General features: G+C 58.0%; 2 protein-coding genes across 3 annotated transcripts in view; one reads left to right on the forward strand and one right to left on the reverse strand.

The window, feature by feature from the left end:
* Positions 1 to 2,580: 2,580 nt before the first annotated feature.
* Positions 2,581 to 16,485, reverse strand: RNF25 (ring finger protein 25). 2 transcript variants are annotated; one of them, XR_012678129.1, is made up of 11 exons: positions 16,401 to 16,485; positions 16,240 to 16,311; positions 14,114 to 14,207; positions 13,841 to 13,908; positions 13,530 to 13,599; positions 10,447 to 10,518; positions 4,906 to 5,004; positions 4,532 to 4,621; positions 4,291 to 4,425; positions 2,886 to 3,444; positions 2,581 to 2,814 (listed from the first exon to the last, which is right to left on the reverse strand). XR_012678129.1 is itself a non-coding variant. In XM_075178705.1 (10 exons), the coding sequence occupies exons 1-10, from the start codon at positions 16,421 to 16,423 to the stop codon at positions 3,031 to 3,033; spliced, it is 1,137 nt and encodes a 378-aa protein (XP_075034806.1). In that variant the 5' UTR covers positions 16,424 to 16,485; the 3' UTR covers positions 2,581 to 3,030. The 2 variants fall into 2 exon arrangements, 1 of the variants encoding a protein (XP_075034806.1); XM_075178705.1 differs by having other exon boundaries at positions 2,581 to 3,444.
* STK36 (serine/threonine kinase 36) overlaps positions 16,274 to 16,890 on the forward strand; it is an 80,968-nt gene continuing 80,351 nt past the window's right edge. Inside the window, 2 exon segments of the mRNA XM_075178704.1 lie at positions 16,274 to 16,510; positions 16,621 to 16,705. Coding sequence (XP_075034805.1) covers positions 16,622 to 16,705 — 84 coding nt within the window. The 5' untranslated portion in view covers positions 16,274 to 16,510; position 16,621.

Genomic DNA, 16,890 nt, shown 5'->3' on the forward strand with positions numbered 1-16,890 from the left:
TCATATCACCGTACTAACCCTGCTCCTATCATTATCTGTGTGACTGTCTGCGTCAGTGTGACAGGAACCTCATATCACCGTACTAACCCTGCTCCTATCATTATCTGTGTGACTGTCTGTGTCAGTGTGACAGGAACCTCATATCACCGTACTAACCCTGCTCCTATCATTATCTGTGTGACTGTCTGCGTCAGTGTGACAGGAACCTCATATCACCGTACTAACCCTGCTCCTATCATTATCTGTGTGACTGTCTGCATCACTGTGACAGGAACCTCATATCACCGTACTAACCCTGCTCCTATCATTATCTGTGTGACTGTCTGCATCACTGTGACAGGAACCTCATATCACCGTACTAACCCTGCTCCTATCATTATCTGTGTGACTGTCTGCATCAGTGTGACAGGAACCTCATATCACCGTACTAACCCCGCTCCTATCATTATCTGTGTGACTGTCTGCATCAGTGTGACAGGAACCTCATATCACCGTACTAACCCCGTTCCTATCATTATCTGTGTGACTGTCTGTATCAGTGTGACAGGAACCTCATATCACCGTACTAACCCCGTTCCTATCATTATCTGTGTGACTGTCTGTGTCAGTGTGACAGGAACCTCATATCACCGTACTAACCCTGCTCCTATCATTATCTGTGTGACTGTCTGTATCACTGTGACAGGAACCTCATATCACCGTACTAACCCTGTTCCTATCATTATCTGTGTGACTGTCTGCGTCAGTGTGACAGGAACCTCATATCACCGTACTAACCCTGCTCCTATCATTATCTGTGTGACTGTCTGCGTCAGTGTGACAGGAACCTCATATCACCGTACTAACCCTGCTCCTATCATTATCTGTGTGACTGTCTGCATCACTGTGACAGGAACCTCATATCACCGTACTAACCCCGCTCCTATCATTATCTGTGTGACTGTCTGCGTCAGTGTGACAGGAACCTCATATCACCGTACTAACCCCGCTCCTATCATTATCTGTGTGACTGTCTGCGTCAGTGTGACAGGAACCTCATATCACCGTACTAACCCTGCTCCTATCATTATCTGTGTGACTGTCTGCGTCAGTGTGACAGGAACCTCATATCACCGTACTAACCCTGCTCCTATCATTATCTGTGTGACTGTCTGTATCACTGTGACAGGAACCTCATATCACCGTACTAACCCTGCTCCTATCATTATCTGTGTGACTGTCTGCGTCAGTGTGACAGGAACCTCATATCACCGTACTAACCCTGCTCCTATCATTATCTGTGTGACTGTCTGCATCACTGTGACAGGAACCTCATATCACCGTACTAACCCTGTTCCTATCATTATCTGTGTGACTGTCTGCGTCAGTGTGACAGGAACCTCATATCACCGTACTAACCCCGCTCCTATCATTATCTGTGTGACTGTCTGCGTCAGTGTGACAGGAACCTCATATCACCGTACTAACCCTGCTCCTATCATTATCTGTGTGACTGTCTGTATCACTGTGACAGGAACCTCATATCACCGTACTAACCCTGCTCCTATCATTATCTGTGTGACTGTCTGTATCACTGTGACAGGAACCTCATATCACCGTACTAACCCTGCTCCTATCATTATCTGTGTGACTGTCTGCGTCAGTGTGACAGGAACCTCATATCACCGTACTAACCCCGCTCCTATCATTATCTGTGTGACTGTCTGTATCACTGTGACAGGAACCTCATATCACCGTACTAACCCTGCTCCTATCATTATCTGTGTGACTGTCTGTATCACTGTGACAGGAACCTCATATCACCGTACTAACCCTGCTCCTATCATTATCTGTGTGACTGTCTGTATCACTGTGACAGGAACCTCATATCACCGTACTAACCCTGCTCCTATCATTATCTGTGTGACTGTCTGTATCACTGTGACAGGAACCTCATATCACCGTACTAACCCTGCTCCTATCATTATCTGTGTGACTGTCTGTGTCAGTGTGACAGGAACCTCATATCACCGTACTAACCCTGCTCCTATCATTATCTGTGTGACTGTCTGCGTCAGTGTGACAGGAACCTCATATCACCGTACTAACCCTGCTCCTATCGTTATCTGTGTGACTGTCTGCATCAGTGTGACAGGAACCTCATATCACCGTACTAACCCTGCTCCTATCATTATCTGTGTGACTGTCTGCGTCAGTGTGACAGGAACCTCATATCACCGTACTAACCCTGCTCCTATCATTATCTGTGTGACTGTCTGTGTCAGTGTGACAGGAACCTCATATCACCGTACTAACCCTGTTCCTATCATTATCTGTGTGACTGTCTGCATCACTGTGACAGGAACCTCATATCACCGTACTAACCCTGCTCCTATCATTATCTGTGTGACTGTCTGCATCACTGTGACAGGAACCTCATATCACCGTACTAACCCTGCTCCTATCATTATCTGTGTGACTGTCTGCGTCAGTGTGACAGGAACCTCATGTACATAATGAAATCAGCTTGTGGTATCGCAGAAGACTTCAAAAACAGAAGATGCCGGGATAAGGAGGACATGAAGGCAAAACCTCCACGCATGAGGGATTATGATTAGTTTAATAATTGGAAATCAATATTTTAGAAACAATTATGGAGATTCCCCATTATAAACCATTGGACATGGGTCCCACCACACAGGTGAAAAACTGTTTTAGACTAAGGTGACAAACAGAGATCATAAATATACCAACAAGTCTCAGATCACATAACCAGGCTGGTGCTGTGGAGACCATAAAATGTTACCTCCTGAATTATATAGTCACATGATCCGACTGTTACTGTGTTACCTGATACAGAGTAACCTGAGTATTTATCCCACGCCATGTACACCATGCCCGTCTACCTGTTACTGTGTTACGGGATACAGAGTAACCACAGTATTTATCCCATACCATCTCTCCGGATCCCTGTTCTGTGCACATCATGAATGACAAACACTACTCTGCAGAGCCCATCGCCCTCTTTATTTAGACTACATACAGCATGTGCTAGAGGGTATGCTTTGCCCCCAAGGAGCCTTGGGTGCTGCCCCTTTGAGGGGCCTGGACTGTCCCATTAGATCTACAATTTCGTCCCTTGAACCTCCCTCGGGTCTGTGCTTGAGTGTCCCTGCAGACAGTCTCCTCTCTCCATACTCTACGAGTGTCTGGCCTCCACCTACTGTGGGCAGTCCATCCTCTATTCTGCCAGGACTGGCCATCTGGGTGATCATGGTGGAAAGGTCTACCACCCCCACACAGAGGTGTTTTTAAACCAGGCCTGTGTCCACCGTTGTTTTGCTTGGAGAGAACAGGAGGCAGATCCGGTTCCAGCCTTGATGCCGCAGCCAGACCATTCTCGGACTGTTGAGTAGAGACTTGGTCTTCCTGTGGCACTTGGAGGTCACGATCGTTGGCACGTGTCTGGTCAAGTGAGAAACAAACAATGAACTTCACACAATGATATGTGTCAATAGCAGACGTAGTGAACAAAGACTAAAGGATATGGAAAGGGTTTCACAAAGAGTGTAGCTCATCCGTTAAGAAAATAATACGGGACCATGGTCAGAGTCATGTATGAAAATGCTGGACTGCCCCAATTATCCATAATTATGGAGGACTTGGGTGCAAGAGGAGACCTAGGTCACCCTGTAAGGGGGGAATGTTGGGGTGTGTTTGGCAGGAGCTCCAGTGACCAAGACAGCTCGACTTGTCGATCACAAGCAATGATGTCCAATGTAAAGGTGAAATCGTGTAGTATAGGGTCATTATATCCATGGAATGTAATCTACAACCTATGGCATAAGCAGCCAGTTCATCAAAGACACCAGGGAGCAAAATGTTATAGGCGTGCACACACCACGCACGCACACGGGCGTGTATATACACCACTTATGCACACGGGCGTGTATATACACCACTCATGTACATGAAGTCATACAAACGGACGAGTGCATGTGTGGCGTTAACCTGAAGACTGCAGTCCCATCACTTAGAAGGTCAATGCTAATAGCCAATTAATGGTAGCGAGTGATCAGCCTCGCCCCATGTTGCAGGGAGGGAGGACAAGGCCCCCATGTTCAGTTACACAAAGGTAGAAGCACAGGACACAGTTACATATATGTTGTGGCCGTCTCAGTCTCAGATCTGAACATTATAGAGTATTCTAGAGGGACGCTCGAGTATCACATCACACCTTGGTTAGACCAGTGCTGCATCTCTCCTGCTAACCCAGACACAGGTGCTGCACTGTCTGTATCACACACTTACCTCCTGGATGCTGATGAAAAAGCGATTTCTTTCTGCTTCAAGGTCAATGATTCCTCCGTTTGCCAACTGCCTCTCGTACACCTGGCGAAGGTCCTTCTCTCTCTGCACGGTGCTCGTGTCTGGGACATACAGCTCCTGGAGGAGATAGTACATCACACTGTTAGTCACGTGTGTGTTAATATGTGGTCCTCACCTCTGGCTGCTGTGGTGGGGGATGTGTGTGTGAATATGTGGTCCTCACCTCTGGCTGCTGTGGTGGTCGGGCTTCTTCCAGCTTGTTAAAGTCACAGCTCAGATTCTCACGACAAACAGGACATGTGACAATGTATTCCTAGAAGATTCCATGAACAGGTTAGAATTACACACATGTCTGAGGACACTCACTGCTCTCTGCCGCTATTCCTTCTCTATCCTCTCTATTATACTTCCAGTAATCACACAGTACTGACAGCGCTCTCTGTCCCTATTCCTTCTCTGTCCTCTCTTGTACTTACAGTTTTTAGTCTGATAATGTATATCCCCAAAGCGGCCCCAGTGTTAGTAATCTACCTACAGAGTGACTCGTCTGCACAGACCATCAGGACAAGTTATGGGTTATACGTGGGTGTTACTTACCTTTATCAGGCTGCAGTCTCGGCTGTGCTTTGCATAGCGGCCCAGACAGTGCGAATGAAAATGATGAAAACAAGACGTCTTGGTGAGTGAATCACCTTCCTAAGTATAAATAAGAATCATGTGATATTGTATGAGAAACCCAATGTAGACCCCGCGTCACATAAGTCACAAGTCACCATTGCCACCCAATTCCCCCGTTCAGGAGTCCAGCAACACTCGACATCGAACCACATACTGGAGACAAACTGCATGGAGTCGCCAACGGAGACCTAAACAAGGTGCATCCTCTCCCAATTCATTTATCAAAGCAAAGCCCAAGACCACCCAGAGAAAAGACGCAATCAGCCAGCCGACGAGCCCGGCACCCCCACACCCGGCCACCGAGCCCGGCACCCCCACACCCGGCCAACGAGCCCGGCACCCCCACACCCAGCCAACGAGCCCGGCACCCCCACACCCAGCCAACGAGCCCGGCACCCCCACACCCAGCCAACGAGCCCGGCACCCCCACACCCAGCCAACGAGCTCGGCACACCCACGCCGAGCACAGCACCCCCACTCCCGGCCACCGAGCCCGGCACCCCCACACCCGGCCACCGAGCCCGGCACCCCCACACCCAGCCAACGAGCCCGGCACCCCCACACCCGGCCAACGAGCCCGGCACCCCCACACCCGGCCAACGAGCCCGGCACCCCCACACCCGGCCAACGAGCCCGGCACCCCCACACCCGGCCAACGAGCCCGGCACCCCCACACCCAGCCGCCGAGCCCGGCACCCCCACACCCAGCCGCCGAGCCCGGCACCCCCACACCCAGCCGCCGAGCCCGGCACCCCCACACCCAGCCGCCGAGCCCGGCACCCCCACACCCAGCCGCCGAGCTCGGCACACCCACGCCGAGCACAGCACCCCCACTCCCAGCCACCGAGCCCGGCACCCCCACACCCAGCCACCGAGCACAGCACCCCCACACCCAGCCACCGAGCACAGCACCCCCACTCCCGGCCACCGAGCCCGGAACCCCCACACCCAGCCAACGCACCCCCACACCCGGCCAACGAGCCCGGCACCCCCACACCCGGCCAACGAGCCCGGCACCCCCACACCCGGCCAACGAGCCCGGCACACCCACGCCGAGCACAGCACCCCCACTCCCGGCCACCGAGCCCGGCACCCCCACACCCGGCCACCGAGCCCGGCACCCCCACACCCGGCCACCGAGCCCGGCACCCCCACACCCAGCCACCGAGCCCGGCACCCCCACACCCGGCCAACGAGCCCGGCACCCCCACACCCGGCCAACGAGCCCGGCCCCCCCACACCCGGCCAACGAGCCCGGCACCCCCACACCCGGCCAACGAGCCCGGCACCCCCCACACCCAGCCGCCGAGCTCGGCACACCCACGCCGAGCACAGCACCCCCACTCCCAGCCAACGAGCCCGGCACCCCCACACCCGGCCACCGAGCCCGGCACCCCCACACCCGGCCACCGAGCCCGGCACCCCCACACCCGGCCAACGAGCCCGGCACCCCCACACCCAGCCAACGAGCCCGGCACCCCCACACCCAGCCAACGAGCCCGGCACCCCCACACCCAGCCAACGAGCCCGGCACCCCCACACCCAGCCAACGAGCCCGGCACCCCCACACCCAGCCAACGAGCCCGGCACCCCCACACCCAGCCAACGAGCTCGGCACACCCACGCCGAGCACAGCACCCCCACTCCCGGCCACCGAGCCCGGCACCCCCACACCCGGCCACCGAGCCCGGCACCCCCACACCCGGCCGCCGAGCCCGGCACCCCCCACACCCGGCCGCCGAGCCCGGCACCCCCACACCCGGCCGCCGAGCCCGGCACCCCCACACCCGGCCGCCGAGCCCGGCACCCCCACACCCGGCCAACGAGCCCGGCACCCCCCACACCCGGCCAACGAGCCCGGCACCCCCACACCCGGCCAACGAGCCCGGCACCCCCACACCCAGCCGCCGAGCCCGGCACCCCCACACCCAGCCGCCGAGCCCGGCACCCCCACACCCAGCCGCCGAGCCCGGCACCCCCACACCCAGCCGCCGAGCCCGGCACCCCCACACCCAGCCGCCGAGCCCGGCACACCCACACCCCGGCCGCCGAGCCCGGCACCCCCACACCCGGCCAACGAGCCCGGCACCCCCACACCCGGCCAACGAGCCCGGCACCCCCACACCCAGCCGCCGAGCCCGGCACCCCCACACCCAGCCGCCGAGCCCGGCACCCCCACACCCAGCCGCCGAGCCCGGCACCCCCCACACCCAGCCGCCGAGCCCGGCACCCCCACACCCAGCCGCCGAGCCCGGCACACCCACGCCAAGCACAGCACCCCCACTCCCGGCCACCGAGCCCGGCACCCCCACACCCGGCCACCGAGCCCGGCACCCCCACACCCGGCCAACGAGCCCGGCACCCCCACACCCGGCCAACGAGCCCGGCACCCCCACACCCGGCCGCCGAGCCCGGCACCCCCACACCCGGCCGCCGAGCCCGGCACCCCCACACCCGGCCGCCGAGCCCGGCACCCCCACACCCGGCCGCCGAGCCCGGCACCCCCACACCCGGCCGCCGAGCCCGGCACCCCCACACCCGGCCGCCGAGCCCGGCACCCCCACACCCGGCCGCCGAGCCCGGCACCCCCACACCCGGCCGCCGAGCCCGGCACCCCCCACACCCAGCCGCCGAGCTCGGCACACCCACGCCGAGCACAGCACCCCCACTCCCGGCCACCGAGCCCGGCACCCCCACACCCGGCCACCGAGCCCGGCACCCCCACACCCGGCCAACGAGCCCGGCACCCCCACACCCGGCCAACGAGCCCGGCACCCCCACACCCGGCCGCCGAGCCCGGCACCCCCACACCCGGCCACCGAGCCCGGCACCCCCACACCCGGCCGCCGAGCCCGGCACCCCCACACCCGGCCGCCGAGCCCGGCACCCCCACACCCGGCCGCCGAGCCCGGCACCCCCACACCCGGCCAACGAGCCCGGCACCCCCCACACCCGGCCGCCGAGCCCGGCACCCCCACACCCAGCCGCCGAGCCCGGCACCCCCACACCCAGCCGCCGAGCCCGGCACCCCCACACCCAGCCGCCGAGCCCGGCACCCCCACACCCAGCCGCCGAGCTCGGCACACCCACGCCGAGCACAGCACCCCCACTCCCAGCCACCGAGCCCGGCACCCCCACACCCAGCCACCGAGCACAGCACCCCCACACCCAGCCACCGAGCACAGCACCCCCACTCCCGGCCACCGAGCCCGGAACCCCCACACCCAGCCAACGCACCCCCACACCCGGCCAACGAGCCCGGCACCCCCCACACCCGGCCAACGAGCCCGGCACCCCCACACCCGGCCAACGAGCCCGGCACCCCCACACCCGGCCAACGAGCTCGGCACACCCACGCCGAGCACAGCACCCCCACTCCCGGCCACCGAGCCCGGCACCCCCACACCCGGCCACCGAGCCCGGCACCCCCACACCCAGCCACCGAGCCCGGCACCCCCACACCCGGCCAACGAGCCCGGCACCCCCACACCCGGCCAACGAGCCCGGCCCCCCCATACCCGGCCAACGAGCCCGGCACCCCCACACCCAGCCGCCGAGCTCGGCACACCCACGCCGAGCACAGCACCCCCACTCCCAGCCAACGAGCCCGGCACCCCCACACCCAGCCACCGAGCCCGGCACCCCCACACCCAGCCACCGAGCCCGGCACCCCCACACCCGGCCAACGAGCCCGGCACCCCCACACCCAGCCAACGAGCCCGGCACCCCCACACCCAGCCAACGAGCCCGGCACCCCCACACCAAGCCAACGAGCCCGGCACCCCCACACCCAGCCAACGAGCTCGGCACACCCACGCCGAGCACAGCACCCCCACTCCCGGCCACCGAGCCCGGCACCCCCACACCCCGGCCACCGAGCCCGGCACCCCCACACCCGGCCAACGAGCCCGGCACCCCCACACCCGGCCAACGAGCCCGGCACCCCCACACCCGGCCGCCGAGCCCGGCACCCCCACACCCGGCCGCCGAGCCCGGCACCCCCACACCCGGCCGCCGAGCCCGGCACCCCCACACCCGGCCGCCTAGCCCGGCACCCCCACACCCGGCCGCCGAGCCCGGCACCCCCACACCCGGCCGCCGAGCCCGGCACCCCCACACCCGGCCGACGAGCCCGGCACCCCCACACCCGGCCGACGAGTCTGGCACCCCCACACCCGGCCGCCGAGCCCGGCACCCCCACACCCGGCCGCCGAGCCCGGCACACCCACGCCGAGCACAGCACCCCCACACCCGGCCACCGAGCCCGGCACCCCCACACCCGGCCAACGAGCCCGGCACCCCCACACCCGGCCAACGAGCCCGGCACCCCCCACACCCGGCCAACGAGCCCGGCACCCCCACACCCAGCCAACGAGCCCGGCACCCCCACACCCAGCCAACGAGCTCGGCACACCCACGCCGAGCACAGCACCCCCACTCCCGGCCACCGAGCCCGGCACCCCCACACCCGGCCACCGAGCCCGGCACCCCCACACCCGGCCACCGAGCCCGGCACCCCCCACACCCGGCCAACGAGCCCGGCACCCCCACACCCGGCCAACGAGCCCGGCACCACCACACCCGGCCGCCGAGCCCGGCACCCCCACACCCGGCCGCCGAGCTCGGCACACCCACGCCGAGCACAGCACCCCCACTCCCAGCCACCGAGCCCCGCACCCCCACACCCAGCCACCGAGCACAGCACCCCCACACCCAGCCACCGAGCACAGCACCCCCACTCCCGGCCACCGAGCCCGGAACCCCCACACCCAGCCAACGCACCCCCACACCCGGCCACCGAGCCCGGCACCCCCACACCCGGCCAACGAGCCCGGCACCCCCACACCCGGCCAACGAGCCCGGCACCCCCACACCCGGCCAACGAGCCCGGCACCCCCCACACCCGGCCGCCGAGCCCGGCACCCCCACACCCGGCCAACGAGCCCGGCACCCCCACACCCAGCCAACGAGCCCGGCACCCCCACACCCGGCCAACGAGCCCGGCACCCCCACACCCGGCCGCCGAGCCCGGCACCCCCCACACCCGGCCGCCGAGCCCGGCACACCCACGCCGAGCACAGCACCCCCACACCCGGCCACCGAGCCCGGCACACCCACGCCGAGCACAGCACGACCAGCCCACGAGCCACCAGCACAGGCCACCTCATTGTAGGGTAATATTACACAAGTATGCCATGACAACAGCAGGCATGTAGGTAACAAGCTCATACCTCCCAACATTTAAAATCCCGAAAGTGGGACAAAATAAGCCTCACCCCTGTTCTGTCCAAACTCCACCCACAAATGGACATATCTGTACAAGGCTGCACTCATTGTCACACCCCTTTGCAGCCCACAAATCAGGATGTCCGTTCAAGATCGGCACAGTTGGGATTTTGAAAGCTGAACATGAAAACTTGTGTGATAGCAAAACACAGATTTGTTTATGTTGTAATTTACCTGAAATCCATACAGGCAGATGACACAGTGACCACGAGGAACATTACTGCAGGTCAGCAGCTCCTTCCCTTTCTACGGAGACAGAAGATCACACTAAGAACATATTCCTCTAACCCCAGTGTACAGACAGAAGATCACACTAAGAACATATTCCTCTAACCCCAGCGTACAGACAGATCACACTAAGAACATATTCCTCTAACCCCAGCGTACAGACAGATCACACCGAGAACATATTCCTCTAACCCCAGCGTACAGACAGATCACACCGAGAACATATTCCTCTAACCCCAGTGTACAGACAGATCACACCGAGAACATATTCCTCTAACCCCAGCGTACAGACAGATCACACTGAGAACATATTCCTCTAACCCCAGTGTACAGACAGAAGATCACACCGAGAACATATTCCTCCAACCCCAGTGTACAGACAGAAGATCACACCGAGAACATATTCCTCCAACCCCAGTGTACAGACAGAAGATCACACCGAGAACATATTCCTCCAACCCCAGTGTACAGACAGAAGATCACACCGAGAACATATTCCTCTAACCCCAGTGTACAGACAGAAGATCACACCAAGAACATATTCCTCCAACCCCAGTGTACAGACAGAAGATCACACCGAGAACATATTCCTCTAACCCCAGTGTACAGACAGAAGATCACACCGAGAACATATTCCTCTAACCCCAGTGTACAGACAGAAGATCACACCGAGAACATATTCCTCTAACCCCAGCGTACAGACAGAAGATCACACTAAGAACATATTCCTCTAACCCCAGCGTACAGACAGATCACACTAAGAACATATTCCTCTAACCCCAGCATACAGACAGAAGATCACACTAAGAACATATTCCTCTAACCCCAGCGTACAGACAGAAGATCACACTGAGAACATATTCATCTAACCCCAGCGTACAGACAGAAGATCACACTAAGAACATATTCCTCTAACCCCAGCGTACAGACAGATCACACTAAGAACATATTCCTCTAACCCCAGCGTACAGACAGATCACACTAAGAACATATTCCTCTAAACCCAGCGTACAGACAGATCACACTAAGAACATATTCCTCTAAACCCAGCGTACAGACAGAAGATCACACTAAGAACATATTCCTCTAACCCCAGTGTACAGACAGAAGATCACACTAAGAACATATTCCTCTAACCCCAGCGTACAGACAGAAGATCACACTAAGAACATATTCCTCTAACCCCAGCGTACAGACAGAAGATCACACTGAGAACATATTCATCTAACCCCAGCGTACAGACAGAAGATCACACTAAGAACATATTCCTCTAACCCCAGCGTACAGACAGATCACACTAAGAACATATTCCTCTAACCCCAGCGTACAGACAGATCACACTAAGAACATATTCCTCTAACCCCAGCGTACAGACAGATCACACTAAGAACATATTCCTCTAACCCCAGCGTACAGACAGATCACACTAAGAACATATTCCTCTAACCCCAGCGTACAGACAGATCACACTAAGAACATATTCCTCTAAACCCAGCGTACAGACAGATCACACTAAGAACATATTCCTCTAAACCCAGCGTACAGACAGAAGATCACACTAAGAACATATTCCTCTAACCCCAGCGTACAGACAGAAGATCACACTAAGAACATATTCCTCTAACCCCAGCGTACAGACAGAAGATCACACTGAGAACATATTCATCTAACCCCAGCGTACAGACAGAAGATCACACTAAGAACATATTCCTCTAACCCCAGCGTACAGACAGATCACACTAAGAACATATTCCTCTAACCCCAGCGTACAGACAGATCACACTAAGAACATATTCCTCTAACCCCAGCGTACAGACAGATCACACTAAGAACATATTCCTCTAACCCCAGCGTACAGACAGATCACACTAAGAACATATTCCTCTAACCCCAGCGTACAGACAGATCACACTAAGAACATATTCCTCTAAACCCAGCGTACAGACAGATCACACTAAGAACATATTCCTCTAAACCCAGCGTACAGACAGAAGATCACACTAAGAACATATTCCTCTAACCCCAGCGTACAGACAGAAGATCACACTAAGAACATATTCCTCTAACCCCAGCGTACAGACAGATCACACTAAGAACATATCCTCTAACCCCAGCGTACAGACAGATCACACTAAGAACATATTCCTCTAAACTCAGCGTACAGACAGATCACACTAAGAACATATTCCTCTAAACCCAGCGTACAGACAGAAGATCACACTAAGAACATATTCCTCTAACCCCAGCGTACAGACAGATCACACTAAGAACATATTCCTCTAACCCCAGCATACAGACAGAAGATCACACTAAGAACATATTCCTCTAACCCCAGCATACAGACAGAAGATCACACTAAGAACATATTCCTCTAACCCCAGCGTACAGACAGATCACACTAAGAACATATTCCTCTAACCCCAGCGTACAGACAGAAGATCACACTGAGAACATATTCCTCTAACCCCAGCATACAGACAGAAGATCACACTAAGAACATATTCCTCTAACCCCAGCGTACAGACAGAAGATCACACTAAGAACATATTCCTCTAACCCCAGCATACAGACAGAAGATCACACTAAGAACATATTCCTCTAACCCCAGCGTACAGACAGATCACACTAAGAACATATTCCTCTAACCCCAGCGTACAGACAGAAGATCACACTGAGAACATATTCCTCTAACCCCAGCATACAGACAGAAGATCACACTAAGAACATATTCCTCTAACCCCAGCGTACAGACAGAAGATCACACTAAGAACATATTCCTCTAACCCCAGTGTACAGACAGATCACACTAAGAACATATTCCTCTAACCCCAGTGTACAGACAGATCACACTAAGAACATATTCCTCTAACCCCAGCGTACAGACAGATCACACTAAGAACATATTCCTCTAAACTCAGCGTACAGACAGATCACACTAAGAACATATTCCTCTAAACCCAGCGTACAGACAGATCACACTGAGAACATATTCCTCTAACCCCAGCGTACAGACAGAGGAGGAAACTGACCTCAATCAGCTGATAGAGAACGGGACATCCCAAAGCTTCTGCAGCAGTCGTATGTAAGGTACCAATGATACTACAAGAGAGGAAGTACAGTGTTGGGTAATATCAGTGGGGGATACGGGAGCAGATACCCACAACGGGGTAATAATGCCCACTTTATACAACCTAAAGAACAATCTTTGATGCTCATGTTCCTCCGGAGGTATAAGGAACACTCCCTGCGCAGACAATTATCATCATATTTATAGGGTACTAAAGAGCCATTCTCTGCGTCTGTGGGATCACAGCCAGTAGACACGTTATTGTGGTCATACCTCTGAATCTGCTCATCACACAGACCGCGGGGACTGCTCACACTGATCTCCGGTGGTTCCTCAGGATACTGCAACAGGACAGGAAAAACTACAGCTGATTATGGTGCAGAGAGAACACACGGTAGGAGGAACAGACCAGTATATTATTATTTCTATACCGACATTGGGAGTGCAGTACAAGATAGGATGGAAGATGGAGAAGAACATAGTGCCAGGCCTATAAGACATGGAGAACACACACACACACACAGAGAAGAGGAACCATCATCTCACCTGTGGTGGGAGAGACAGCTGGAGGGTCAGTCGCACATACTGGGTCTCTGGATCATCACCAGTTGCTGGGTGTAAAGTGATTTTCAGCACCAACCTATAAATACCAGTAATCACCATCAGTACCGGCTATAATACGATACACAAGGGGGGGGTGATCTAGACCGAGGAGGGGAGGGGGGGGTGATCTAGACCGAGGAGGGGGGGGGGGGTGATCTAGACCGAGGAGGGGAGGGGGGGGGGTGATCTAGACCAAGGGGGGGTGATCTAGACCGAGAGGGGGGGGGGGGGGGGGGTGATCTAGACGAGGAGGGGGGGGGGGTAATCTAGACCGAGGAGGGGGGTGGGTGATCTAGACCGAGGAGGGGGGTGGGTGATCTAGACCGAGGAGGGGGGGGGGGTGATCTAGACCGAGGAGGGGGGGGGGGTGATCTAGACCGAGGGGGGGGGGTGATCTAGACCGAGGGGGGGGGGGTGATCTAGACCAAGGGGGGGTGATCTAGACCGAGGAGGGGGGGGGGGTGATCTAGACCGAGGAGGGGGTGGGTGATCTAGACCGAGGAGGGGGGGGGGTGATCTAGACCGAGGGGGGGGGGGTGATCTAGACCGAGGAGGGGGGGGGGTGATCTAGACCGAGGAGGGGGGGGGGGTGATCTAGACCGAGGAGGGGGGTGGGTGATCTAGACCGAGGAGGGGGGGGTGATCTAGACCGAGGAGGGGGGTGGGTGATCTAGACCGAGGAGGGGGTGGGTGATCTAGACCGAGGAGGGGGGGAGGGTGATCTAGACCGAGGAGGGGGGTGGGTGATCTAGACCAAGGAGGGGGGTGGGTGATCTAGACCAAGGAGGGGGGTGGGTGATCTAGACCGAGGAGGGGGGGAGGGTGATCTAGACCGAGGAGGGGGGGAGGGTGATCTAGACCGAGGAGGGGGGGGAGGGTGATCTAGACCGAGGAGGGGGGGAGGGTGATCTAGACCGAGGAGGGGGGGGGAGGGTGATCTAGACCGAGGAGGGGGGGGGAGGGTGATCTAGACCGAGGAGGGGGGGGAGGGTGATCTAGACCGAGGAGGGGGGGGAGGTGATCTAGACCGAGGAGGGGGGGGGGGGTGATCTAGACCGAGGAGGGGGGGGGGGTGATCTAGACCGAGGAGGAGGGGGGGGGTGATCTAGACCGAGGAGGAGGGGGGGGTGATCTAGACCGAGGAGGGGGGGGTGATCTAGACCGAGGAGGGGGGGGGGTGATCTAGACCGAGGAGGGGGGGGGGTGATCTAGACCGAGGAGGGGGGGGGGGGTGATCTAGACCGAGGAAGAGGGGGGGTGATCTAGACCGAGGAGGGGGGGTGATCTAGACCGAGGAGGGGGGGGGGTGATCTAGACCGAGGAAGAGGGGGGGGGGTGATCTAGACCGAGGAGGGGGGGGTGATCTAGACCGAGGAGGAGGGGGGGTGATCTAGACAGAGGAGGAGGGGGGGTGATCTAGACCGAGGAGGGGGGGGGGGGTGATCTAGACCGAGGAAGAGGGGGGGTGATCTAGACCGAGGAGGAGGGGGGGTGATCTAGACCGAGGAGGGGGGGGGGGGTGATCTAGACCGAGGAAGAGGGGGGGGGGGTGATCTAGACCGAGGAAGAGGGGGGGGGGGTGATCTAGACCGAGGAAGAGGGGGGGGGGTGATCTAGACCGAGGAGGGGGGGGGTGATCTAGACCGAGGAGGAGGGGGGGTGATCTAGACCGAGGAAGAGGGGGGTGATCTAGACCGAGGAGGGGGGGGGTGATCTAGACCGAGGAGGGGGGGGGGGGAGGTGATCTAGACCGAGGAGGGGGGGGGGGAGGTGATCTAGACCGAGGAGGGGGGGGGAGGTGATCTAGACCGAGGAGGGGGGGGTGATCTAGACCGAGGAGGAGGGGGGGGGGGTGATCTAGACCGAGGAGGAGGGGGGGGGGGTGATCTAGACCGAGGAGGGGGGGGGGAGGTGATCTAGACCGAGGAGGGGGGGGGAGGTGATCTAGACCGAGGAGGGGGGGAGGGTGATCTAGACCGAGGAGGGGGGGGTGATCTAGACCGAGGAGGAGGGGGGGTGATCTAGACCGAGGAGGAGGGGGGGGGGATTCCCAGTGTTGCCCCATCTTACCCCCCTCCTCGGACACCTCCAGCTCCTCCAGGTAGATGGACCGTAGAACCTGCAGCTCCTGAATCACAGACCTGAGGACAGAAGACAAAATTATCAGATGTTACCAGCAGTAAAAATACCCCCAATAGTATCTTTGTTATCTACTATCAGCAGCTCTGACCCAGCTTCCTCCTCCTCCGCCATCTTGTTTCCGGGATCGGCAGCTCGATGATGACGTCACTTGTGCGCCGCCGTTACCGGGCAACGGGATCATAACGGAACTGAGCGGGAGTGAGTATTATACAGTAACAGTGTATGTCAGTATTACCGCAGTGTGATACAGTAACAGTAGTTTCATTAGTATTGATTTGCATTCTTTTTATCTGATATATTTTTCCCAGGATGGAGAAATATCATGTTCTGGATCTGATTGGAGAAGGTTCATTTGGGAGAGTCTATAAGGGAAGAAGAAAATTAAGTGGAGAGGTAACTGCCCCCTGTATCCTCCCCTATGTATAGTAATAATGTGTAATACCTGGGGAGAAGATAATGCTATGGAGAGGTAACTGCCCCCTGTATCCTCCCCCATATATAGTAATAATGTGTAATACCTGGGGAGTAGATAATGCTATGGAGAGGTAACTGCCCCCTGTATCCTCCCCCATATATAG

The sequence above is a fragment of the Mixophyes fleayi genome, chromosome 7 (assembly GCF_038048845.1).
Source record: "Mixophyes fleayi isolate aMixFle1 chromosome 7, aMixFle1.hap1, whole genome shotgun sequence".
NCBI lineage: Eukaryota > Metazoa > Chordata > Amphibia > Anura > Limnodynastidae > Mixophyes > Mixophyes fleayi.

Coding starts and splice junctions, on each gene's coding strand:
- RNF25 (XM_075178705.1), bottom strand. CDS start 16,423: ATGGCGGAGGAGGAGGAAGCTGG. Junction 13,909..14,113: donor AGCTGTCTCTCCCACCACAG/GTGAGATGATGG, acceptor GTCCTGTTGCAG/TATCCTGAGGAACCACCGGA. Junction 4,426..4,531: donor GACCACCACAGCAGCCAGAG/GTGAGGACCACA, acceptor TATCTCCTCCAG/GAGCTGTATGTCCCAGACAC.